The following is a 26,261-nucleotide window of genomic DNA, read 5'->3' as shown; positions in this document are numbered from 1 at the left end:
TAAAAGTAAAAAATTAACAATTTAAAGTAAAAAGGCGGAAAATATCTTCTTTTTGTGAAATAATATAAAAATCTTTAAATGAAAAAATTAAAAATGCATTTGCATATTTATTTTTTATATAGAAATGAAATTATATAAATAACATATATGGACATTTTCGTTTTTGGTATTATTGGTCTTGACATAGACTCTTTTTTTAAATGATAAAATAAGTTTGAAGATGTTAACAACCTTTTTAACGTAAGTTTCTACTTAACTGTGCTATTTAATATGTTAGGTAATAAATAATCTACTTATCGCGGTTTGTTTGGACACTTTATATACTACGAAATATTATGCGCAACATAGAAGATATAAAAGAAGAGATATTAGCCTCTTCTTAAAATATGTGAAGAATAATAATAAATGTCGCGCGAGATCGTACGCTGTTGTCTCGCTTGTTGCGCAGAAACTGGGCCACTTTCGGCTTTATTTAGATGAACCGAAATAGAGATCGAGGAGGATAGCGAAGATACATCATATACTCGGTCGTTCATCATTTTCCGAACTGTATAAATTATATTGCGACAGCGCGGATCGTCTTGATCTGTCCGCGAAGATTCTTTTAATTATGATCTATCAAAAATTATATAGTATTTAAATATTTATTCCTAAATATTTATCAGATTATTTATATTATTAAATTCTATTCCAGATAAATATTAAAAATTACAATTTTTCGCTGTAATTTATGTAGTCTGGAAGAATTACGTAACATAAGGGTGATTTGAGATGTGAAAATACCACATCTCGATATATTGTTCGGTTCTTCGAGGTCGCAGAATTTGGATGCATGCACAAAATATGAAACATCAACTATTTTCTCAAGAAATGTCGTCTCAAACTGGTTCTAATCCAACCGGAAACCTCGCGCTTTAATCCTTCGGCCAGTCGGTAATCTATTTTGATTCCTTGTCGAAGCTCCCACCACGATGAGAGTTTCTATCCAGAGACTGACCCGTTCGGATCTTTTATTAGAGCCAGTCAGAGAGTTTCAGGAAGGGAACGAAAGACGACGAAAGTGCGAGATAAAATCGCCGTAATATCCCTATCGCGATAGTAGAATTCATATCTTCGATCCATGGAAAATCAATCGAGCGATCTCTTTTTTCCGTTAATCGATTAAAACTGAAATAGAAAGTGACCGTGCCTTTCCTTGAAACAAAATCATTCGTGACTACCACGGCCTGCGGTCATTCGAGAAAGGTGGTTTCGAATTTCGGTAAGTGAAGTGCGCCAGCGCGTAGGCAGACACGGTTGCGCGATAATCGCGCAAGGAAAAATGTTTACGGGTCAGCTGCCAAGAGATGTCCGCAACCGCGCGAGCAATCGGAAAAAAAAAAAAAATCGCCGCGTAAAAATCACGCGATAAAAATTCGCCGAGATGAGCCACTTGCTAATCGACTTATGTCTGTATATCTGATAATAAAGTATACGCAAACACAACCCCCAAAACAATATACATACAATTTCCCTTTCCCATTCGTATCGACGATAGAATTACGACGCGTCTAAAAATACAGAACAATTTACACAAAGACAATTCATGCCACAATATACTTATAATTTTGCGATTCGAATTCAAAATTATCCCTGATCGTCTAATTGAGTAATAAAATAATTAGCGCGATATTTAATTTAAATTATGATGGAAAAATCAATTAAGTATTATTCTAATAAATATTTCCGTCCGAAAAATTGTGGAGACACGACCGATGTAATTTACAAAACATTTATTGAAAATATATTATATAAAAATTTTGTGAGATTCGATTTTTTTTTTTTTACGCGAAGAGATGCGCGATTTTTCGGCACGGCAGTTGACGTTTCCTGTCGAGACTTTGCGAATGTTCTGAGCTTTAGACAAGCACGTAGCGGAATTTATACAAAAGCGTGGCGTAACAATGACGCAACATGTCGTAACAGCATCGCCGTAAAATTTTGGCACATTGTCTATTTCGGGCGAGAGTAGCATTTTTGCGACGTCTAACCGCTATGCAGAAATCAATATATGAACTTGCGACTGTAGTATCTTATTAATATTCATCTAACAATATTGCGTTTTTTTTGGTACTAATTTATCATAAACTAACGCATACAATTAAGTATTAATTTATTCCTTAAAATGTGCTTTAAAAGAAGGTGTTTCTGAAGACGGTAGTGTTAAATATATGTTAAATATATGATATTTTGCAATTTTTTATCTTGTAGATAAGAGTACCTTATCGAAAAATAATTAAAAATAAAGTAATATAATGTGTACATCATCACTTCGTTCTTCTCTATGGTTTAACCAATATATTCGAGATTTAATTTAAATACCAAATTATTTATTTATACATATAATATTTGATCGACATTTTATATATATATATTATTTCTTAATATTTATATTTCTTTATAAAGATTGTGTGTGACAAAAATTAGAAAAAATATATATTTATTAAAGATATTTGTTCTATAATTTATTAAATTTAGAATTTAAAAAAAATATATTTTTCTTTTATTTCTTCGAAAAATATATTTTTCTTTTATTTCTTTAAATTTATTTGCCTTTATATAAACATTTTAAATTCAAGTAGATGATAAACGAAACGAAAGTAGTATGATATAAATAATAAATATTATACAATTTCAATTAATGACAGCCAACATTGTGCAATCTGCAGATGAATGGTGTCTAACAAAAACAATTAGAAAGCCAGTGACACCCCAGTAAAGAACGCCACGTGACGGCGAAGGGTTGCGCGTTTCAAACGCCAGGCATTCTAGCTAGGTCTTTGCACTTGACCATTTCCTGGTTGCCAGAACTACATCTCGTCTCAATCGGTCAGGTCTCTCTCGCTATTAATTACTCCTGACACTTCTGTCTATTGACTGAAACAAATGGTCCGGAGCTCTCGAAGAATATTTCGTAAACAAGTTACTTGGCATGTTTATTTTAAGGTTTTTTTAAAGTACAGTACGATTTCAACTGTACAGCTAAACTTTGTTTATTTTTCACAAATAGCTCATTTATTTCAAGATAAATAATGTAATTAAAAAGTTTTGTAATCGAAGTATATTTGTTTTGCAAAAAAAACGTTCGATTCTTTTTCAAAAAAATCAAAAATAATCCGACAACGAAACGAATTATACAATCGAATAATAAACAAAACGTCGACAAAAATAAGCGATAGATATGAATCCACGAAAATATATGTTGTTTGACTCGTGCGTTAAAATTAGTACAAGTAAAAGAAACTATAGAGTCGAAAAAAGGGGAGAGAGAGAGAGAGAGAGAGATATTAAAGGCTGTGTAAATTGCGAAACGAGATCGATCATAAGAAAATAATTTCGGTGCAGAACGGACTAGACAAAGCCGTTTTAATCTAATTCAGTCAGCTCGCGAACGAGCGTGGCGAATGGGAGTTTTCAGATCTAGTGGCACGCTTTTCTTCGGCCGTGGCCACGCTGTTCGTCGTCATTCGATCATCGACCGAAATAGCATTGGCATTGTTCCGTTTCTCTCCAGAAGAACCGGGCGCAGACAAGGAGGTCGACTAATTTCGATCCCTTCGCCTCCGTCGCCGATAGGATACGATATCGCGAGCGCGCGCTCCTTCTACATCGGAATTAGTACACCGGTCTCTCCCTCTCTCTCTCTTTCTTTCTCTCTCGAAATAGTCGGAATGTTTGACATTATTTTTACGATTCATCGATTAGCCATTATCCACAAACGGCATGTAGGGAGGACCAAGATGCGAGTCTGCTCTTGGCTTTTATGGAGAGTCAAGGTCCTCCACCCAAACAGTCCATTTTTGCTTTTTGATTAGATGTAGTCCTATTGTATGCATGCTTCAAGGATTTATTATTAAAAAATCATATCGTTATTTATAATATTAAATTGGTATTGTTTAAATATTCTCTTATATTTATTTTCTTTTGCTATTTTTAAAAATTTATTTTTTCTATACAAATTAAACTTATGAAAAAACATAGTTTGAATTTATGTACGTGTAAGAGAAAAATTATATTTTATCTAAAGCTTCATTTAAACTACTTGGAGATTAATGACGGGATGTATGAGCCTCTCTTACATTGGAGATCTCATTCGAACGAAAAATCTTATCGCGTCTTGGATTAATTAACTATCATGTGCCACTGAACGCGTGCAACTTTGACGTATCGAATAATCTATCGAGTAAATCCGCGATGCGAGACCTCGCAAGACGTAGCGTCGATTTATTTTGGTTTGCATCCCGATACGCTGTCGACATATACGTTTATTTTCGGCGCCAGTCGGGGAAGTGGTCCGGTGGATTGCGCAGCCGATCCTCACCCACTCGTGACGGCATGTTTCGCGATTCCTTAGCCCCGCGATTCCGACGCGTGCCTTCATGGAATTTTAATGGAGCGCGTATCGCATCTTTAAAAAAAATTCGAAAAGATAATAATAAGATGGTTAAATGAAATATCGTAAGATTATCGTAATCTGTATCTATAATCTTTCTATCTTTCTATCTACGATCTTTTGATTCGAGCCATTACTAGATACTAAAGTCTAATGAAATCATTTTCCTATCAAATTATTTCTCACAATTTTTTATTTTCAAAAATCCAACTCTTGGCAGTTGTAATTTTTTTTTATTGGCGTTTGTAATTTCCTGAATTTATTTAAAAAAAAATTTTTTTTTTTAATGTTAGCAGAAATGGTTTATTATTGGATATTTATTATATCTCAGCACACTCACTTAAGAGAGAAAATAATTTCTGATGCTTTATCTCGAAAACTCTTGATATAATTTATAGATAACATCAATTTTTTATACCGAGAAATGATTGAATCATATTTTACGCAACATACTCAGCACTTAATATCGTAAAATTTATTTGCTGTTAATAAGAAATTGGAGAAGATTGAATTTTCTTTAAAAACACACAAGCGAGAGAGAGAGTACACCAATATTATATGAAAACGATTATTATCATAGTGTAAATTGCATTATGGGCTTTTCGGAATAGACAGTACACAATCTGTGAGTCAATCTTGCAAAAATCATGATGCAGATGGATTTCTTATTTACTTTTGATTAGTTTATGTCAACGTAATTAAATCTCTGACACGTAAATTATAAACGCGATGCAAGAAAAGCCATTTTTTAAATCTTTATCAGGCTTATATTATATACATCTTATTAAACTAATATTAAAATAATTGTAAAATACATTGTGCTTTCTTTATTTATATATATTTTCGGGGAATATTGTGCCGATTGTGAATGCCAATGTAGCCTTATTATATTATTAAATGAACAAGTTTAATTTTATGATTTTTTTTCCGTTAATAATATATATATATATATTCCCTCTCTGTTGAATTTCAAAGATTTTTGTAAATATTTGGAAAGGAATTTTATATCTACCACAAAACTATCGAGAGAGAATAAAATGTCCCCGAATGCCGCACGTGTGTTTGGCTTGTGCAACCCCATCATCGACGAGATAACGCGTGTTCGACCATTTAGCACGTTGTTATCTTCATTTTTGTCACATCGCTATCTTGTTTTCCCGCTTGTGACGTAAGGCGATGAAGCAACCGCGGGGGAGGCTGCTTCGTCGCTTTCATTGAAATTCGAATTCCGTCGCTCGCGTTTAGCATCGCGTTACACACGAATATGGATCATCGAGATTCGATAAACTCGCCCCCGGCCTCCTCACCGATATCTTCTCGTTGGAGGCGCGCCAGAGCGACGTACCGCGCGCAAAATACGCGTATCAGGGATCATCTCGCGTCCTGACGTTGATTCGTAAACTGAGGTAACCGAACTGAGGTGACCGAAATAAAATCTATCGAGTTTGTGACGCCAGCTCTCGGACAATCGCGGCCAATCGCGCGACGCGTCGGCTATCATCATCGTGTATTTGGAGCAGGCGCGGAATATTTGGGGAATCAAATGCAGAGCTAATTTAGTATTGCAACGCGAATCATTCTTGACCCTGTTAGTAGTCGCGCGAAATTTGCCTCTCAATGTTATTTGAGAACCTACACGCATATTCTTCATTTTCGGACATTTACATATAATAAATTCAGAATTCTTCGAGTTGGACGTATACGCGCTCTAAATTAGATGTATTTTATTTATTCGAATATATAATATACACACTTCTGAGAAAAATTTTGCAACAGTTAAAAACAAAGGAAAGACCGAAGGATTTAAATGATTATCATTTGCGATATAGAATGATAATAAAGAATTATCATTCATGTGACTGTACGCGTTTTATTGGGAGCATTATAGAATTAATTCTTATACTTTATTAATATTATGGTCTGATAACATTAATGATAATATTAATGATAATCTGATAACAAGCTTTATATATATAATCTCTAATATTTATAATATATTAAAGATACAATATCATAAGCGTAGGATTAATATATGTATATAGTTAAAGTGAATTAAAACTTTAACAAAATAGGCTATCAATTGCGCTCGAATGCGTCATGATCGTGGATAATTGCCAAATTAATCCATTACAGCAATTATCGAAGCTTAAAAATTTTGTTTACCTCTCAAGTATGTCAGATTTCTACGTTTCTGGCAGCCACGTGAGATCACCGGCGTCATCACATGGTCAAAATATTCGAGTCGTTTTAACGAACTGCAGAGTCGCATCTAATGCGCTCGCACTAATACATCGGCGAGCTTGCTCCTCCGACGAGGCTCCCTCGCGAATTAAGTCACGTTATTGACCGGACACGATCGATCGCTCACTAGTATGAGCGGTATTCTCAATCCGCGCGGTGCGGGTTGGCTGCCGCGAATCGGCATCGGCATCGTTAATTACCGTTCACGCTGATCCATCGCACAGACATTAAGGACAGGAACTCAGGTCCAGGGACATTCGGGCTAACTTTAGCCTTTAGCCGGGTCCCGCGCATCGCATAACGACGTCTCGCGACGTCGAGACATAACGAGCCGACGGCTACCACAGCCTGGCCAGCCGCTTTTGCCCGCGGAAAATAAAACAGTGCTCCGGCCGCCATCCGGCCGCATGGATAAGCCGATAATCGCGTGATCGGATGCGTGATCATCGCGTTCCGATAGCTATCGTTAACGCCCGATCATTTCGATATCGAACATCGAAAAGGAGAGAAAAAGAGGGAAGGAGAGAAGGAGAGAGAGAGAGCGAGAGAGACGTCGCATTGACGCGTGAAGAGGACGTTTACTACGTCTCTACGTGGTGGAATAGAGTGACGCGTGGGTGGCCCGGCCCCCTCTCAGGATCGCGTAATCGTCGTCTGTCTTCCCCCGGTGACGTCACTGACACCAAGAATTATTATCGTGCTTATGAGAGACCGGTGCTCACGCTGCTAAGAAATTGCCTCGTGCGAATGGTCGATCCGGACGATGCTTTCAGGAAGGAGTACCGGGATATTGATGGATCCCTGAAAAGATGCAAGGGAATATCCAGGAGAGAGTTACCTGAGGTGAAATTCCTCGCGAATCGTATCTCTCTTTTTCTCTATTTAAACGCGACTGAACGCTCAAGAGGTCTTACATCTGTCGAATTCGTCTGACGTCGTATATTCCCTCGGGAAAACATCGACACCAATCGCAAGAACTCCTGGGAATCCTGGGACAAAGTAGAAGACAAGTGTTGCAATCGGATTTTCGTATTCGCATGTCGTCTGCCAAAATTGTTCTGCATCGAACGGAAAACAGAGCTAATCTTGTGCGTTACACAAATTGCGACTATTCTCGAGAGAGAAGCTCTATAGAAGTTCTTGCGAAAATAATCGATGACAAGGCACGTCCCCGAATCGGTGTAGATCGTGACAAATTCGAAAAAAGACGTAGGAATAAAACTCACATAATTTCTGCTGAATCAAGTCGTTCTCTTTCTCTCTCTACGTGAGGATTATTCATCAGAAATTATCATCGAGATGAAAAGAAATTAATAAACCGCGATCTTTGTTTAATAAAAATCTTTCCAATTGCAAATTTTTCTGAAAACAGTTTCTTATATAAGGATCTTCTCCGATATTGAATTTTGGTCAGTAATAAGTTAGCGATCTTATTAGATGAAAAGTGAATTAGATCATCATTTGAAATACTGCCAGAGCGTAATTATTTATAGCTAATTGAATGTACGAGAGCAGCAATTTGGATTATGCAACAAGACTGTAATAGATGTATCAATATATAACCAAGACATTTATAACCAATTAGAAATATAAACAAGACTATAATCTCGCCAACTGATACACAATTCTTAAAAAAAAAATCTATCTTAAGCTGAACTTTACTTTCAATCTACGATAAATGAATCCTCGACAATGAATCGATGTGTAAACGAGTTGAATTCTTAGGATAATCCTAATCATTTTCAATCATTAATTACCTCGCTCGAAGATGGGCTTATTGTTATCGGTGCTAGTCGGCTGCGTCGGCGTTTTAGAACTGCTGGCATGCCTACGACACGCGTCCGATGGCGTAGTGATCGGCATCAATCCGCCAACACCGTGCCTCTCGTATCACGAGCCAGCGAACAACGACGTTCAGAGCATCCATGATTCCTTCTGCAGCTTCAGCCACTCGACCGATGTGCGGCTTCCTCGCAGCGCCAAGCACAAGCTCGAGAATCTGCACGAGTATAGTCTGAGAGTGCGGAGCGAGCTCCGGTCCTTGGACAAAAATTTCGACGGTCGAAGCACGCTCTCGGAGTGCAGCACCAGGTATTTGCTCGGTGGCTCGAAGCCGGACTCGAGACTCAGTCCAGATTTAAGTTATATCCAAGAGAACGACGATGCGTGGACGGTCCACGTCGATCGACGTGATTATAACGATGACGATGATTATATCGAGACGAAGAGATCTTTGGAAAAGATCAACGCGGAGATCAGGGAAAGTTTGCAGCAAGTCGCGCGATCATTGGCCCCGCCGGAGCCGGAAAAGTATGTCAGAATACCGACACCGATCCCGTTCGACCGCGACGAAGAGGAATTGTCCGCCTCCTCGAGCGAGGTGGACACATCCTTCGACCAGGACTCGGGCAACGAAGCGCCCACCATGAGATCCTTCGATTGTCTGCCAACTGTTAAAAAGTACAAGGACTCGCAATCGGCTTCGTCGGTTGACGAGTCCGATCACGAGGAGAGGATGATCAAGCAAAGAACTCCGCGAAAATCACCCTCGAGATCCCCGGATCTTTCGAAAAAGCCAAAGAGCGCCGAGGTTTCCAAGAAAATGCAAAACCTCTCCAACGATCTTCCGAAAATCGACTCGGCTGTCGGTACAGCTATCGAGGAGAAGGTTTTTGTCAGTCAGAAGAAACCTAAGTCTGGCAAGTCTTCGACAACGATTCTGAGAAAGCCAACTAGACTGAAGTCCAGAAATGCGGAGATCAGCAAGTCGGCGGAAAATTTGAGCACGAAAAAATCGAAGAGAAGTCGCGAACCCGAACGTCGCAAGTCTGACATATCCGTGCAAACGGTATGCGACTTGCTAAGGGATATGTCGACGAATACGTCACCGACCAACAGTCCACAGTTGTCGAGATCGGAGAGCAAGAAGAGCGTTTCGGTGGAAGTGCAGACCACATTGGAGGACATTTTGTTGGAAGATGAAGTCTTGAAAGAATTGGAGAACAACGTCGTCGGGCTCTCCGAGAGCAGAAGAGATTTATCCTTTCGTGGCAGCTCCGCCAGAAAATCCTTCAAAAGCAAAAGATTTCAGTCTAATTCAAGAGACAGGTCTAAGTCGGACGATCACGATAGACAGACTTACACAACGACCAATGCTGTCTCCTCCGTGGAGAAATCGCGGAAGAACAAGACGAAGACGTTGAGAGTGTCCAACTTCGAAGATGCCAGCGAGGAGGACTACGAGAGAATCAGAAGCGTTATTTTCGACTCCTCGAAAGAATCAAATGGCTGGCGTGGGAGGAGGAGGGAGGACTCGAGATCAATGTCATCGTTCGAGGAAGCCGATGACGAGTTTGTGGACGCGGAGGATGTGAGTTCCGGAAGGCCTATACAGTACACGACACCCGACACCGATCAGAATAAAGCATTCTGGGTAATACGTTTAACAATTGAAGTCATGCATTTCACAACTGCATAAATCCTAGTTTAAAACTAAATCAATTATGAATATTTTTATTTTAATTTTCCAGAGTGACATAAATTTATGCAAAACGAAATAAGTCAGCACATAATTTAAAAAATTATTTTTTAAATTTATTAATTATAATAATATTGAGAGAAATATACATATTATTTTATTGGTATCAATATTATTGTATATATCTTTCTTAGAAATTATTTTGCACCAATATTTTTTTACACGTCAAAACTTTTCTCTTAGAAAGAAGAAGGGAACTTGTAGAAAATTTCTCATATATATAAAAAAAAAATCCATGGATATATATTAAATTTATTTTACACAAGAAAACAAATTCCCATATAATATTACATGGGAAATTTAATGAAAAAAAAATTTTCCGATTTATAAGAATTAATGTTAAATAATTACTTAAAATAAAAATAGTATATCCAGTTTTTTCATTATATCTTACAAAAGTAAATCCATTGGATTCGTGCAATTATGAAATTTGCAGCTTCTATCCCAACAGACTACACACAGAACATTATGGTCCTCCTTAAAGCTCGGAATCGATCTTGAAACACAATAACGACGTGCAAGAAAATCTTTTGCTGGATTTCGGCGAATACACAAATGTAAGAATCAATTGCAAATACATAATCAAGATAAGGAGAACAATTCGCAAGGCGATTATATTGCCTTCTGGCTGTCGCTCAAAAATACAATATATTCAGGTGACCGGTAATCGTAATTTCATTTGACATAGTTGATTTATCCTTTTATTCTACTCCTTTCGAAACTTCATTGATCTATGGTTATCATAAAATTTCAAAAAATATGCACATTTTAAAATCTTGATTCTTCGCGGATTCTCTTCTATTTTTAATTTCTCTTTTTTAAACTTTATCATATTTCGATCTCAAGAATCAAGTCTTGTTATAAGAGCGCATGAGAAATTTATGTAAATGATGTTCGTAATTACATAGATAAAAAAATGTTTTTTTTTATCAATTAAATATATTATAGAAAATATTATAAAAAATAAAAACAAAATAATTTGCTTTAAAAAATGACTAAGGCGTCTGGAAGAGAGAAAAAAAGAGCGAGAGAGATATATAGAGTTAACGATGTGTAGGATTTATCCTGTGCGAAAATTCTGTTCTTGGAACAATTTATTTGTCTATTTATCGAATTAAAGTTGTTTGCGATCGACGAAAAGCCATTTAGTTAACTACAAAAAAAAACTCTGAATTTTTTCACTTATGACGTTGTAATCGATGACAGCTGGCGTAGCTATTGTGGTCTCTTCATCGTAATTTATACGAGTTGAGTTAAAAAAACGAGGGTTTACGTTTACAATTAGAGCATTTGCAATTTACTACGCCCAAAAAACCGCGCATTTATAACTACGAGTAGGCTCCATGACGAATGGAGTCTTTTAATATCCAGTGTATTTGAGGCTTTAGCAACTAAAAATAATCGCCGNCGGGGGGGGGGGGAGTCAATTCGCTAACTTTATTTTTCATATTACCGTGAAGGAAAAAAATCTCGCTATGTTCAACCGGCATGGAACAAGCCACTTCCGATCTTTCGCAATACTTGTTCCCAAAATATTTCGAATATTTGGCTCACGAAAGTGAGCGTTCGTTACTAAAGAATCCTACGCGCTTCTTCGTCGTCCGCGAAGATGTTTGACCACTTTCGAGAAGTTAGTAGCCAAGTATTGACATTACAATAACGCAAACTTATGAAAATCTAGCATACTGAGATTGTTGTTAAAAGTATATTATCATACACAAACTATTAAACAAGATTATATATAAAAATAAATATAAATACTAAATATCTTAATTGTTTTAAATTATATAAGTATAATAAATTACTTTAAATATTTAAAATATTTAAAAAAAATCTAGCTTGTTAGTGATCAAAATTTTCTGAAAGCAGAGTCACATAAATAATTAGCTATTTCGACAATACCAAATCATTCTTCATAAGCCTATATATATATATATCTCGTTAAGCTGGAGCGATATTAACATCATATATAAACGTTTATCGAAATTAAAAATCGTACAGAGATATCTCACGTCTCATAAAACAACGATAACCAAGGAGCTTTCGCGGAAACGCAATTGGCATTAAAGTTAATTAATGCTATCCGTCTTACTTCATATCAATAATTTCTCAAGCATGCGAGGGGATCGATTTCGGGTGCTTCCACATCGGGACAGAGATGCAAACGCCGCAACAAAACGCACTTGATATTTGCACGAGGCTCTCGTCGGTGCCGCGACGTTTATTGGTGCCGTGTGCCTCACGCGTGGGGTCTCCCAAAATATCAATCTCATACCCGTCTGCAAATAATATACGTATACATCGCGCGCGCGCGCATCCAGCACGACATTTACACGACGACGAAATTCGTTGTCGACGACGAGAGGATCATCGGTGACGCCCGTTTTCTTTTTCAAACGAAACGCCGCCTGAATATTTTTAATTCCCTTTTTTCAGACCCCACAAGATTATATTACCGATTGGTTGCAACCTTTATAATGGTACTCTGTGCATTCTGTGGCGTTTCGATGTTTCAATTATTTATAAGCGACTATTTTGTGTCGGTTGCAACAATAACAGTAACAGTATAGTTTGAAATTGTGCAAGATAAAATCGCTTTGATTTACTGCAGTTGTTATCTAAAATAAGATATTTCAGTCATTAAAAGTATTGATAAATATTGTTAATACAACACAAAACCATTTCCAGATTTTTAAATTATGAAACAGAAATAGATAACTATAATCATCTAAATAATGAAATATTGAAATATTGAAGCTTCACCATGATTCATTGATATATCAATTATTGATGATTTTGATTGATTTTTTGCATTAAGGCAATACAATTTCTTAAAAAAAAAATGATAAGAAAAAGATTCTCTTTTTCTTCATTCTTTAATTATCTCTAAAATGAAAAGTTATGAATCGAAAAATTATCTCTTGTAATAAATCCTTTCTTCGCAATCTTATATATTATTTTTCATAACATATTCGCATAAGAATATGTTATGAAAAATAATATATAAGAACGCAAAGAGAAAATTTATTACAAAAAATAGTTTAATTCATAACACTTTTGAGTTTTAATAATTAAAGAATGAAGATATACATATATGTATATATTTTCCGGATCTTATATTCTTATATATTTTCACAAAGATATTCTTATATATACTTATTATTTTCACAAATCGAGTTTAACGTGGACATTAATCCACGTGTAATTTCAAAATACAAACTGGTCCGCGAGAATGTTAATGGACAAGTTTTCCCCATGCGTGGGTGGGTAGGAGATATTGGTGATGTGTGAAACATTCCGACCCAATTACTTCGCCGATTGCTCTCTCTATCTCTACTTTTCGTTTCAATTCTATTTTTCCGCACTCCCACGCACGCGGTCCGAAACCACCTGTTTGGCAGGAGATCAAGCCGTCGCGGCGACACTTTTTTTCGGCAGATCCGAGGAGGAAAAAATCGATAGGGGATTCTGAGTCACAGTTTGTCGATCGCGCATTCCCGTTTTTATCGTGTAGTATCGTGTAACCGGCAATCTGATACTTTTCCCAAAACGACACACCCGAGTAACACGTTAAAGGGATGCTCTCTCTATTTCGGTACTAGGTATATAAAATTAAAAAATAGATACAATACTCTAAAAACATGTCACATAAACGTGTTATGGCGAAATCATTAAAAGTTCCAACGAAAGAGTGATACTCTTACGATTGATCGTAAACGGGCTATTTTATGATCGCTCGCCATTGCTATTTATACGATACGTTTATGGATCTGTTCATATTTTTACGCCTATATTAAATTCAAGCAGGAACTTTTACTTTAATGAGTTTTATACGAAAAAGTGTAGTAAACGCGATTTATTTGATCAGTCCAATCTAAAACAAAAGTAATGAACTTTCAAATTTAATTCAAAACATTATATATCCTTAATGCATTATTTGTACTGATAAAACAATGATTATATATCAATATTTGTCTCATCTTAAAAAGGTTGCTTTCTTAACAATTGTTAAAAAAACCATTGTTTCTCTTCCCGTGATTTGAATAAAAATATGTTCACAGTCCTTTACTAGATCGTTTCGATTGATCATCATCGATTATTCATAAAAATATGCGACTCGAACGTTTTCCTGAAAAATAAATTCTCGCCGAGTATTTTCGTGACCGTCGTCCGCAATGGCCGCAGTGAATGCGACATCAACAATTTAACACGGAGAATAAAGCTGACTTTAACGAAATGTCTGCCCGCATTGCAGCTTCCCCGTTCCTCCCGCGATCGAAAAATGGTTCCGCGAGGAAAAGCTCGTTCGGAATTCGCGGCGAACTATATCGATCCTTCTTCGTTTCCCCGCGCGAATCGAAGCTACAGGATCTTCCAGAAATACTCGTAAAAGGAAGACGGCAAGAAGACGAGGAAGAAGTGTCCAAGGGGCGGAGATGTCATCGAGAAGATCGGCGACTGGGTGAGAGAATCTCATACCATGAGCGACGAGGAGAGCAGGATGAAGAAATTCGGGGAAGAAGAAAGAAAGACGAAGAGAAAGAGTAGACGGGCGTATCGTAGAAAAGTTGCACCCGGCACACTGCATCGAGATCTCAAGAGAAGGAGAGGCTACAGAAAGAGAGAGAGAGAGAGAGATGCAGGAACAGAAGGGTGGAGGAGGGAGAAGAGTTGTCGGACGACAGGGAGGAGGGTGTGGAAGGACGACGGGGAGGAAAGGGTGGCGAAGGGGAGGACGCGGCGGGCGCGCGCGGCGCGTTTCTGGAGTCGTCGGGACGCCGAAAATAGCGTCCCGATATGATGACGCCCGGAGAGCGGACCGATCCTAGATTTCAGTCAGTCAGTTCGCAAGCTCGAAAGCCGCTGAGCAGCAGTAAGCCCCGGACCAGTGGTCTCGCTGCTCCGATTACTTTTTCCAAACCGACGTCGAAAAACTCGCGGATTCTCTCGATCTTTTTCACCTCTCTCTCTCTCTCTCTCTCTCTTTCTTTCTTTCCTTTTCCCTTTCGAGAAAGCCACCCAAACACAACAATCCTCAGTCGATCTTACCGCTTAGAAGAGAGAGATCACATTGTGACGGAGAAGACGGAAAATAGTAAAACACAGAGATGGCGGACGTAGACAGTGTAGTGTACACGACCACCGAGCGCAAGGTGCGCAAAGTGAAGAAGACGAGCAAGCGTCGGGAGAGCCAAGACCAGAACGCGTCGGAGGTCACGATCACGGAGGTCGACAGCACGCAGAACAATCACCACGCCATCGAAGAGTATGTGCTGGCTGATGATATAGTCCGGCAGACCCGCAAAGCCTCTTTATCATTTCTTCTTCTTTCTTGCTCCTCTTAACGGCGGTCCGTCGTCGTCGTCATCGTGATTACCGGTCGACCCGCTCGCGATCCACATCCTTCAAGAACGGGATCCTGAGAGCGTTAGCCCCCAAACACCGCGATAACGATATAGTGATTGTAGCTTAAACAACGTAAATATTCGCGGTTGCGCTTCAAGCTTGAAGCTCAGCTTGGTAAAGTGAATCTTTTTCTTCGATAAGTAAGATTACGATCTACAAAATGATAAAGAACTATCAAAAAATAATGAACTTTCTAATTTTAGGAAACTGTACTCGAAATTGGTATAATCTTGATAATTTAAATATTTGATATTACAAACGCGGGAAAAAATTGCATTCACAGCAATCGTCGCATTTCCATCAATACGAATAAATATAGGGAGCATTTTCATGAAGTATCAAAATATGATCTTATAAAAATTATATCGATCTTAATTTAATTCAATTTTATTTAATCTCTCTTTTTCTCTCTCTCTCTCTCTCTCGCTCTCTCGTGCTCTTTAAAGTTAATTGCATAAATTACTACAACCGTATTGCGTGGAAATTGAAGTAAGCAATATATTTCTGCAGTTTTCCCGTTTCGATTGTACCTAAAAGCGCAATTAATCTCGTAAACACTCTTCCTCACCCGGTTCGCTCGTAACAAACTCGAAGCGATTTACGAGCAGCCAAAAATACTCGTGAATAAAGAAAGATTAACTTTGGACACCGCGTTTCTATCTCGTCACGCAAGGATCACGCTTCCCATATCTAAAACGATATCACTCGCCGAGAATAATTTCCTCCGGATGTCCTCTGACATTTCGTGACTTCAAGCCATAATTTCGATACGTACTTGCCACATCCAGGCACTTCAGGAACTCGAGAAGAAGAAAGATGTTCTATTTTCATAAAATCATATATATCTTTTTTATCAGCCTTTAAAAAATCATTATTTATTGCTTGTAAAGTATTTATTTTATAATGAGTGTGTAATAGAAATGATTCCAATTTTTTTTCTGCAAAAATTAATGGTTTTGCCAAGACTGATAAAACATATATAGGCGTCCTTAAGAAAGCAAAAAAGAACACTCGGTTGATTCGCGCGACAAAAAGCGATCGAGACAAGATTTGTACAGTCATACGCATGTCACGATAGATATGACTTTGTACAGAAATACTCAGCCAGCACATACAACAGCACTCATCCAAGGTACATATTACCAGCACGAACCAACGATTCCGTTCGCCATAATCGCGCACAATCGAGAAAGCCGATCGAAGAACTCTCGACTAGACAGCAAAACGATAGGAAAACACAATGAGAGAAGCATGCGATTTCCTTACCGTGCTATCTCCGGAATTCTTGGACGTTTTCACGCGTCGTTTCCTTTAAAATTGTGAGAAAACGTCTTGAGAGACGACTACCGTGTGTGACTTTTCCTCTCAATGTATGCCATCAAATTTCCACAACTAGGTGTGGAAACGTAGTCTGCTAAAAATATGTATCAAAAATTTAATTTAGATATAATTCTAACGATTAGACTTCACGAATTTTTCGGACAAATTAACTTGCAGTAGATTAGTGTTTAACCCGTAATTAAAATTTATACTTCTTCGAGAAGAGTCATAATTAGTATATAAATCTAACATAAAAGCAAATTTTTTAAAATCGAAATTTGACAAATATTGTATGATAAGCATAAAATTATTGATATCAACATTGCATATTTAGTATCACAATTAATATCATAATAAAGTTGTCGTATATTAAGTATTCTCTTTCTTAAAATAAAGCGAAATGTGATTCACATAAAGATAAACATACAAAGCAATCACAAATTACTCAAATTTGAAGAATATTAAACACATGGTTCGATTCAGAATTAAATTTGATACAAAATAATCGATCAATGTAAAAGTTCTAAAATTGATTTTTTACAAATACTTGTGTATCGTGAATTCTAAACGCTTGGTATTCGCATTGCAGTTGATTTTCAGTGGCGAATACACAAAGGCGATGAACAAGGATTGGCATAGCGGCCATTTCTGTTGCTGGCAGTGCGACGAATCCCTAACAGGACAGCGTTACGTTCTCAGAGACGAGCATCCTTACTGCATCAAGTGCTACGAGAGCGTATTCGCCAATGGCTGCGAGGAATGCAGCAAAATCATCGGCATTGACTCCAAGGTAGATATTTCTCTATCATATGAAAAGTATTTTATATGTGATTCGTTGAAACTCGGGTCTCTTTACATTTATTTTAAAAAATCTGAATTTTTTTCTTGGATGAATTAATTTTGAAAAAAAAAAAAAATTTGTTTGATACTAAATAATTTCAATCGTGTCTAATATAATGTGACAATAGCACAATGAATGATTTGAGTACTCTTTTATATTATATATAAAAATAATATTTATTCCAATGAACGCGACTAAGTTCAAAATCGCTCGTAAAATTGTGTGTCCTTCTTAACGTTCTTCAGCCTAAGTTATACACTTTGACGCGTACGCGAACAATAAATTATTTCGACGTCCGTTGTACAGCCCAAAGACGCAATTAGCGGCCGTCGAATGATTACGAGACCAGGTGTCAATAGATGGAGAGGCATGGGCGTTGACTTACTCATTTCTAGAAATAGAAGCGATGATGCAGGTGCCGGGTACTCGTGTATCGGCTTCGAGCGCCGATTTCCGCTCTCTCTCTCTCTCGCACGCGCGATCGTCATTATTATAATAATATTTCGTTCGCTCCTACGCGCAAAAAATCATCGACCCATAGCAGGCAAGTGAGGACACGTTACTATCCTCGTGATCATCATCACCGCGTATTATGTGATTATGTAATTTACATGATTAATAATTTTCGCGAGAGATATCGCAGCATCCGCAACGGTTTCCGTTGAAATTATTAACTTTATCGAGATACGGTGATGTACGTGATACTACGTACTTAAGAAAGGTTAATTAAATCCTGCAATATATCATTTTAATCGCAAAGAGATTTCTGCGATTTTAACTCTTGTTTGCAATCTATGTCATTCTGAACGGGCGAACAATTTTTTTGAGATCAGATACATTTGACAAAAGAGACTATTGTATAATAGTAACTGATTTTCAATAATTAGGGAAGTTACATATATATATAATAAAAATTAAAAAGAAATAAATTTAAATTGGAAAAGAAAAAAAAAAGATTATTATGATCAAATATCTGTCCTCGTTTTCAGGATCTGTCATATAAGGACAAGCATTGGCATGAAGCCTGCTTCCTCTGCAATAAGTGCAGAGTGTCTTTGGTGGACAAACAGTTTGGTAGCAAGTTGGACAAGATCTATTGCGGCAACTGCTACGACGCCCAATTCGCCAGCCGTTGCGATGGATGTGGTGAAATCTTCCGTGCTGGTATGTAATCTTTTTAACGTTGTATAGCCAATTTCGATATGAAAAAGCTTTTAACACATCACAAGACTTTGTAGCTGCTTTTTCAAATATATTCATCAGATATTTATATCCGACGCGGATATTACATCCGCTTATATCTAGATATTTATAGTATGCACATGAACAATGGGAATATAAAGTTGTCATTTCTATTTAATTCTGTATAAAACGAATAAGCCATTGAAATTTCAAAAAACTTAAGATAATTGCATTTTTTATTCATTGCATTTTTTATCAAAATTTAATTATTTGAGAAAAATATTTTCTCTATTCTTGTGGATACTATTTGTAATTGTTGTAATGACAGTTTACAATCCATATAAAAACATATATTGTTCCTGTTTCTCTCTCTTTTTTTCATCTCTTAAGTAAAAGTAGGAAAAATAGAAAGTTGAAATACGCGTGTTCCAGAAACCTGAATATGTTTATGGATTTTATGACTCGCTAATAATCTGCAATTTATTGCATTGTAAAAAATTTATAGCGTCATTAAATTCTAACAAGATTGAGCATGCTTCCAAAAGGCGATAAGAATGCGAACGTATAAATATAATTAAATATATAAATATATAAATTAAACGAATAGTAGTAGTTGTAGGATTTAAACATAAAACATCACGTAAACAAAGCTTTGCACAAATTAAATAATCCGTATCAAAAAGAGTGTCAGTTTTATTTTCTATCGATTGTGCACTGTTTAAATAGCTAAGATAATCACGCAGTTATTTAATGCCTGATAATAAATATCTATTAACTCTTGGCATCACTCGCTTGACACACTTTGCCACGTTACGCGATACTATAATAATAGATAAATGTATAATATGTGTATAACGACGTGTGCTTTTTAAAGATGTGTGCTTTAATACGACTCTGACAGTTTTTGTGTTAATTACATGCTATTAATGTGTACAAAGTTTCTATGTTGCAATTTGCAACATGTTTTGCACTTTATTAGCAAGAGAACTATGTAACTATTATCTCGGCATGTATAAGATGACATTTTTTTTTAAAAAAAGATCATATCGCACTCGATGTATATACTCGAATAAAACACATAAACTATTCAGGCTGAGAAAGGACAGGTAGGCCTGCGCAGACATCGAGCGACAAATTGTCTCAAGAATGTTTTTCTGTGAGAAATATAATGACGGTAAATATTTTTCTCTCGACGCCAATTTTATCGATCGTGTAATCGCCCCTTCGCTTTCCGAGCCGAAGACATGAAATTACGAGTGTTTCGACTACATGATATTTTGTCTACCACCTTACATTATCACTTATACTGAATTAGGCAATTTACGCTATAATTTACATTAAGAGTCGGAAATTATTATGATATACTCGGTTCTATCGACCCTTCGAAAAGGGGGGATACGCGACCCTTCGTCAACCTTCTTTCAGTCAGACGTGTCTCGACTCTCGCAAAGTGATGATCTGTATAAAGACTCGGCATTTTAGCTTGCATCGGATTCTTTTGCTCGCGATTGGCTTATGGCCTTGTCAGCGATCAAGGCTTGCTCAATTTCAACTAATTTTGTTTTTTGGTATCCTGATTAGTTTTATTATATGTCAGGTACGTTCATGTTTTTAATCGTATTTTTTTATTTATGCATAAGTATGTGTGTGTGTGTTTGTGCTGATTGTTGAAACTTTTAGATGTTATGAGTGTTATTGTCATATATTTATTGTTTTAATTGTTAATAATATATGATACAAATCATATATAATGTAATAATTATTAAAATTTTTTGTTTCATTATTATTCTTTATATATAATTAATCTTAGAAAAGCAGTTGATTGTATTATATATTTGCAGTTAATTAATGAAATAAAAAAGTAACTATTTTATTTTCTTAATAAATTTATTGATTGCAGTTTACAATAATTGTTACTGCAGAATTCACTCTTGATCTTGTCATTAACGTTCTCTCTGTAGGATTGTTTTTTATTATGTTGGCGATTACGTACAATTCTTTTGGGCTTAATTTTGCTGAGATGGTAAGTTAAGGAAATTTTATTTTTTTTAAACGAAATAAACATACTTGATATAAGTGAGTCTTTACGCACAACACTCCTTCCAAAAATTTACAACGAATTGTGCACTGAAGTATTATTGTGAGATGTAATAGGTAAAATATCCCTTGGAGGATCTTCAGCAGATTTGTAACGGATTAAAAGATGAAAAAGAAATTGCTATTATGAAAAAGTACGGGGACAATTTGAAACGTTATACTCTTACTATTACGTGTAAGTCAGCACATACAAACACATAAATTGTTAAATTAGCTTAATTAACCATTTCATTACTTAATACAAGTATATTTGGCTGCCTGAATGATATATATTTTGTTTTAATTATTATATAAAAAAAAACATGCATAATAAAAGCTGTATTAATCAATATTCTATCAAAAATATGCAGCGAATCTAAGCAGTGAAATGGTTAGTAGTTTAAAAGTAATTGAAACCTATTTCTTATTTATTAAATATTTGTAGTATTTTATATATGCAGTCTAATTATTATTTTGCCAATTATTTCATTGCCAATCATATCGCGGATTTTTGGCTTTGCTCTGCATATAAATGAGTCTCAATCACGTCGTATATTATATAAATGTCTGCCTAAGTATTTAGTCGACCAAGAAAACTATTTATATTTAATTTCGCTGTACGCGGATGCATCAATATTTATTGGAGGGACTGCAATGGTTGCAACAGGAATGATGCTCATTGCGTATCTTAAACATGCTTGTGGAATGTTAAAAATTGCAAGGTAAGAAGTAAAAATATAGATATAAAGTGGTAAATGTAGGAATAAATAAACAAAAATTAAACAAAATATTGTTTGATGTTATTTCTTCTTTAAAATAGATTTGGTAATAATAGATTTAGAGGTGGAAAAAGAAATTTTGCTATTAGCAACATTGTTGCATATTCGATGCTGAAGTGATTAAACTTTATTTTTAGAGAATTATTCAATACTAAAGCAAAATGTGATTTGTTGGTATAATAAAAAGATTTTGTTTGTAAAAACATACAAATTTGCTGTTAAAGAAAAATAATCCATTTTTAGTAAATGCATTTTGCTTTGCAATAAAACTTGTTTCAATGACAGAATAAGAATTAATTATTTGTTCTGAAGTTTATGCAATTTAACACAAAATAACATGCGGTTTCAATAAAACTGTTTTTAGCAAATTAGTATTTTAACTGACGAAATTTTTATTACGGGAACATAAAATACATTGTATCACCAAATTTTTTTCTCTATATGAGAAATCAGTATAACTGCAGTAAAAATACTTTTTATAGTTATCGCATAGAGAAAGCAATAAATATGCAGAACAATGTTTGCCCAAAAAACGAAACTGCAATGTATAAAGGAATAATTTATGCCATAGATATTCATCGTATAGCTATGAAGTTAGTATTTCTTTAACAATAATTATATAAAATATATATAAATATAATATTTTTTTTTTGTTGAAGGTTCTCCACATTTTTATTTTCCTATCTTCATTTATCACATTTCTTTTTAATAATAGTCGGTGTGATTTGTTTGAGTCTGAATCTTTACGCAGTGAGTTTTTCTTGCGTTGTGAAATTTATTTCTGAACCAACGACATAGCATTTCGTAATCATTTTTATTAGGGGGGACAAAAAAAAACATTTTACAAAATCTCTGTATAAAGAGAGAGCAAAATAATGTATAAACCCAAGGAAAGAAAATTTTCGTGTTTATGTAAATAATTCTAGTTCTTTATCTATTTTCTCTGATATATATCAAGTGTTAATTGCGACATTGTGTTTTAGATATCTGAGATGGTGTTGCATGGAGGCAACGTCGACCAGTTTCTGCTTCATTTTCTAATTGTAACTGTCATTTTTTTATACTTATTTTTTGCTAACTATGCCGGTCAAGAACTTACGGATCACAATAACGACGTATTTTTCACCGTGTAAGAAATATATGATGCTCACAAAAAAAGCTTATGCCAGTAAATTGTTTACGGACTTGGGTCATTATCCGATATTTATTAATAAAAATTATCTGTCATGTTTCGTAAAAGGCATATACACATATGTTGAAAATTATTACACATTTTCTCTAATAATAGATTTATTACCTAACTATTGTCTTGTAGATACAATGTTCAATGGTACGCAGCACCTTTGCATATACAAAGGTTGATACTGTTTCTCTTGCAAAGGGGTAGCAAAGCTGTAAATCTGAATCTTGGCGGCGTGTCTGTATTATCTTTACAGTTTTTCGCCACGGTGAGAATATAATTATACGCGTTATATGAAATAATAATTATATAGAATTATACTAATAATTATATAATAATTATAAGTTACATTAAATAGTACGAATGTATAAACATCTCTACATAATACTTGACAGACAAACATAATGCAAGACATATTTGATTCCAGTTAACGAAGGCGTCGATATCCTACTTTACCGTTATGTATTCTACGCAGCAATAATGCAGATATAAGTCATCCGATAATATATGTATAATAGTAGCATAAGTAAATATAAAATGCAAATGCCCGATTTCTTTGCTGTTATAACAGCGCTAATATTGTTTTCTATGCATTGCACCGCTTGAATGATCGAAAAACAATCTCATATAGTTACTTAAAGAATGCGAACGTATAAATATAATTAAATATATAAATATATAAATACATTTAATATATTTAAATATATAAATATGCCATCTAATGAAGTGACCAACATGATATATATAATATAAACGATAAATACTTCGATTAACCAGCTATCAGTGTCGTCTTACGTCTGAATAATCACACATCATTAATTACATCATAAAATGCGAATAAACGTGAGAATAATATAATTCGTAAAGTGAGATAGAGATACGGAGAGTTAATAATCACGATAAAGAATAAAAGCTCGAGTTGGGAACGAATCTCCTAGTAATTTCCACCTACAATCTTCATCATTAACACCTGTTTTTGATCGATCATTGGCGAATCGTTCCCAGACAGTGATTCATGGTGTCAGGCACGGAGCACGGACGATCGAGAAAGAGAAAAGCAATATAGATCTTGCATTTGGTGTTTCTTATTAAGGTAACTGAGTCAAGGCTGCCCGAGACTCCAGACACAGGCCAATTATTGTAAGCCATTTTGAAATTGAGAACAAGTCATTCTTTTTATGTCTAATTCGCCAGTCCTTTATTAGCGACGTTAAATTGTTCTGCATAAACATCTTAATTAAATTGCAGCTACCTTTCTCTCTCTCGTTCTCAGAAATTTTATCCAACTAAGACTGCGCAATCTATGGCTTATATTATAATATGGCTCATATTGACACTTAAAAACTACTATAGGAAGCAACGATGAGTACCGTTGTTGTCTCCAAGACGACTGAATAAAGTAAATGTTGTTTCTATTCAAGATTAATATGACATAATCTCAATATTTAAGCGCTCAAAAGAGCGTAAACTTGCATATCTTGATACCGATAAGATAAAAGATGTGAGAAAAATTCCTTCTCTAAATAGATTCGACGCAATTTGAATATTTAAGCACTCAAAAAGATATAAACTTGAAGGTGAGATAAAAGAGATGAGAGAAATTTATCTTGAATTTAAAAGGAAGATTCAGCTTTTTTTTTAGAAAATGGAAAACTATGCTTTTGATATCAAGAGATATCGCAGGACAGTAATTTTTATTCCGATAAATTATTACTTATCTCGATTATTAAATACAAATTATTATTATATATACACTAAATTATTACTTATATAAATTATTAAAGAAACGCGCTCTGTGTGTATATTTTAAAGATAGTTTAAGATAATTATCAAGATTCGGCTTGTGCTACTTTCGCAACGTATCCGCTCGTTAGGAATAATTTGCGTGACACATTGGGAAAGGTCAGACGGCGTGGGAGTCGGAGCGAATCTCAATTTCACCCTTGGCAGATAAAAAGGAGCCGATATTAGAGCCGATCGAGGAATCGTTGGCGCGAATGATTCGGTGCCAGTACGTGTCCGGGACTCGACATATTGCAAACTACATATCAATCTCTGAAATCGCTTATAAAACGGGATCGGATTAATGATACCGCGAACATGCAATCTGCCCGATATTTCTCCTGTGTTCTCTGTCTCTGTCCTTCCTTTCTTTCTTCGATGGCGGTTGAAGAATTAAGGATCACATAAAACAAATTTTCCGAATTACCAAATGAAAAAATAACAAAAAAAGAGAAAGAAAAAACTCGTTAATCGTTTAGTAATTACAAAAGTCATTTTTCAAGATAAATCTGTGGACACACAGATTGTTTATCAAAATGCGGATAATAATCTATAGACAGTAAAACACTCAACTGATGATCGAGAAGAGATTTTCATATTAAAAATAAAATAATTATACATATATATTATGTAATTATTTTTACTTACAAAATTATTTCAATATGCTGTATTTTTTTTTTTTTGCAACTGTTTAATTATAAATATTTAAAAAAAAAAAGTAATCCATTTTCTTTTAAGATAAATTTCAATTTGGAATCATTATTTACTATTTTTATTATAATAGCTTAATCCACGAAAAATTTTTTCACACACACATTCAATCGTTTATTTATAATTCCAAGACTTTTAATACTGCATTAATATTTTAGTTGAAAAGAAAAAACTGATTTGAGATCAGGCAAAACCCATTGTTAAAATTGAGATCGTAATTCTGGGCAATCCTATATATGGTAACACGTCGCGTTAAGTGGATACAATTCCAATTCATAAATCAATCGATGATCAAAGTTGACAATATGCAGAATCCTTGAAAACTTGCAACTGATCGCGATAGAAATATTCTAATCAAGAACGAAAAATGCGTTATAGTTAATAATATTAGTCAACAAAACATTAGAAATATTTAAATACCATTATTTAATTTCCAATATTCTGTGTGTAAGTGAGATAGATTTTACCATATTAAGAATTACATATTAAAAAATACATATATACACTTGGCATAATCCGACAAGGTGTCGAAAGAATAAATCTCTCTTGACTGAAAAGGTGAATAGGTCAGAATCGAATTTCTAAATCATAAAACTTTTTCGATCAGTGCGGCTCCACGATCAAAATCTGGAGATGCGCATGCAGATATAATCCGCGGGCATAACCAGGGATGGTGTAGAATGCCTCTCTTGGTTGTATAGCGATCAAGTTATCGCACGGAAACACACGTTGCGCCTGCTCGCAACGGTGACTCCAGCGAGAACCGAAGAGCG

General features: G+C 35.4%; 2 protein-coding genes across 12 annotated transcripts in view; both read left to right on the top strand.

Moving 5' to 3' along the window:
• LOC115237234 (four and a half LIM domains protein 2) overlaps window positions 1–26,261 on the top strand; it is a 113,716-nt gene that overhangs the window by 76,000 nt on the left and 11,455 nt on the right. For 7 of the 11 annotated variants that reach the window (XM_029810149.1, XM_029810151.1, XM_029810142.1 and 4 more), the window contains 2 exons: window positions 17,527–17,727; window positions 18,768–18,942. In XM_029810149.1, the coding sequence (XP_029666009.1) occupies window positions 17,527–17,727; window positions 18,768–18,942 (376 nt within the window). Of the gene's footprint in view, window positions 1–8,302; window positions 10,107–15,028; window positions 15,478–16,571; window positions 16,750–17,526; window positions 17,728–18,767; window positions 18,943–26,261 lie in introns of those variants that run through there. The other 4 variants (XM_029810144.1, XM_029810143.1, XM_029810152.1 and 1 more) reach the window with 4 other exon arrangements.
• LOC115237236 (odorant receptor Or2-like) lies at window positions 20,381–23,618 on the top strand. The gene is made up of 4 exons (XM_029810156.1): window positions 20,381–20,557; window positions 22,799–22,944; window positions 23,131–23,263; window positions 23,423–23,618. Exons 1-4 carry the CDS (start codon window positions 20,414–20,416, stop codon window positions 23,474–23,476), a joined length of 477 nt encoding a protein of 158 aa, XP_029666016.1. The 5' UTR covers window positions 20,381–20,413; the 3' UTR covers window positions 23,477–23,618.

This window comes from Formica exsecta, unplaced genomic scaffold, assembly GCF_003651465.1.
Source record: "Formica exsecta isolate Colony F162 unplaced genomic scaffold, ASM365146v1 scaffold282, whole genome shotgun sequence".
NCBI classification, from domain to species: domain Eukaryota; kingdom Metazoa; phylum Arthropoda; class Insecta; order Hymenoptera; family Formicidae; genus Formica; species Formica exsecta.
Note: the sequence above shows the minus strand (reverse complement) of the source record. Positions and strands in the feature narration are given on the sequence as shown.

Bases quoted from the DNA above. Each gene is read 5' to 3' on its own strand.
- LOC115237236 (XM_029810156.1), top strand. From the start codon at position 20,414: ATGATCTGTATAAAGACTCGGCATTTTAGCTTGCATCGGATTCTTTTG. The intron at 22,945-23,130 runs GTAAGAAATATA...ATTGTCTTGTAG, and splicing joins AACGACGTATTTTTCACCGT to ATACAATGTTCAATGGTACG. The intron at 23,264-23,422 runs GTGAGAATATAA...ATTTGATTCCAG, and splicing joins CTTTACAGTTTTTCGCCACG to TTAACGAAGGCGTCGATATC.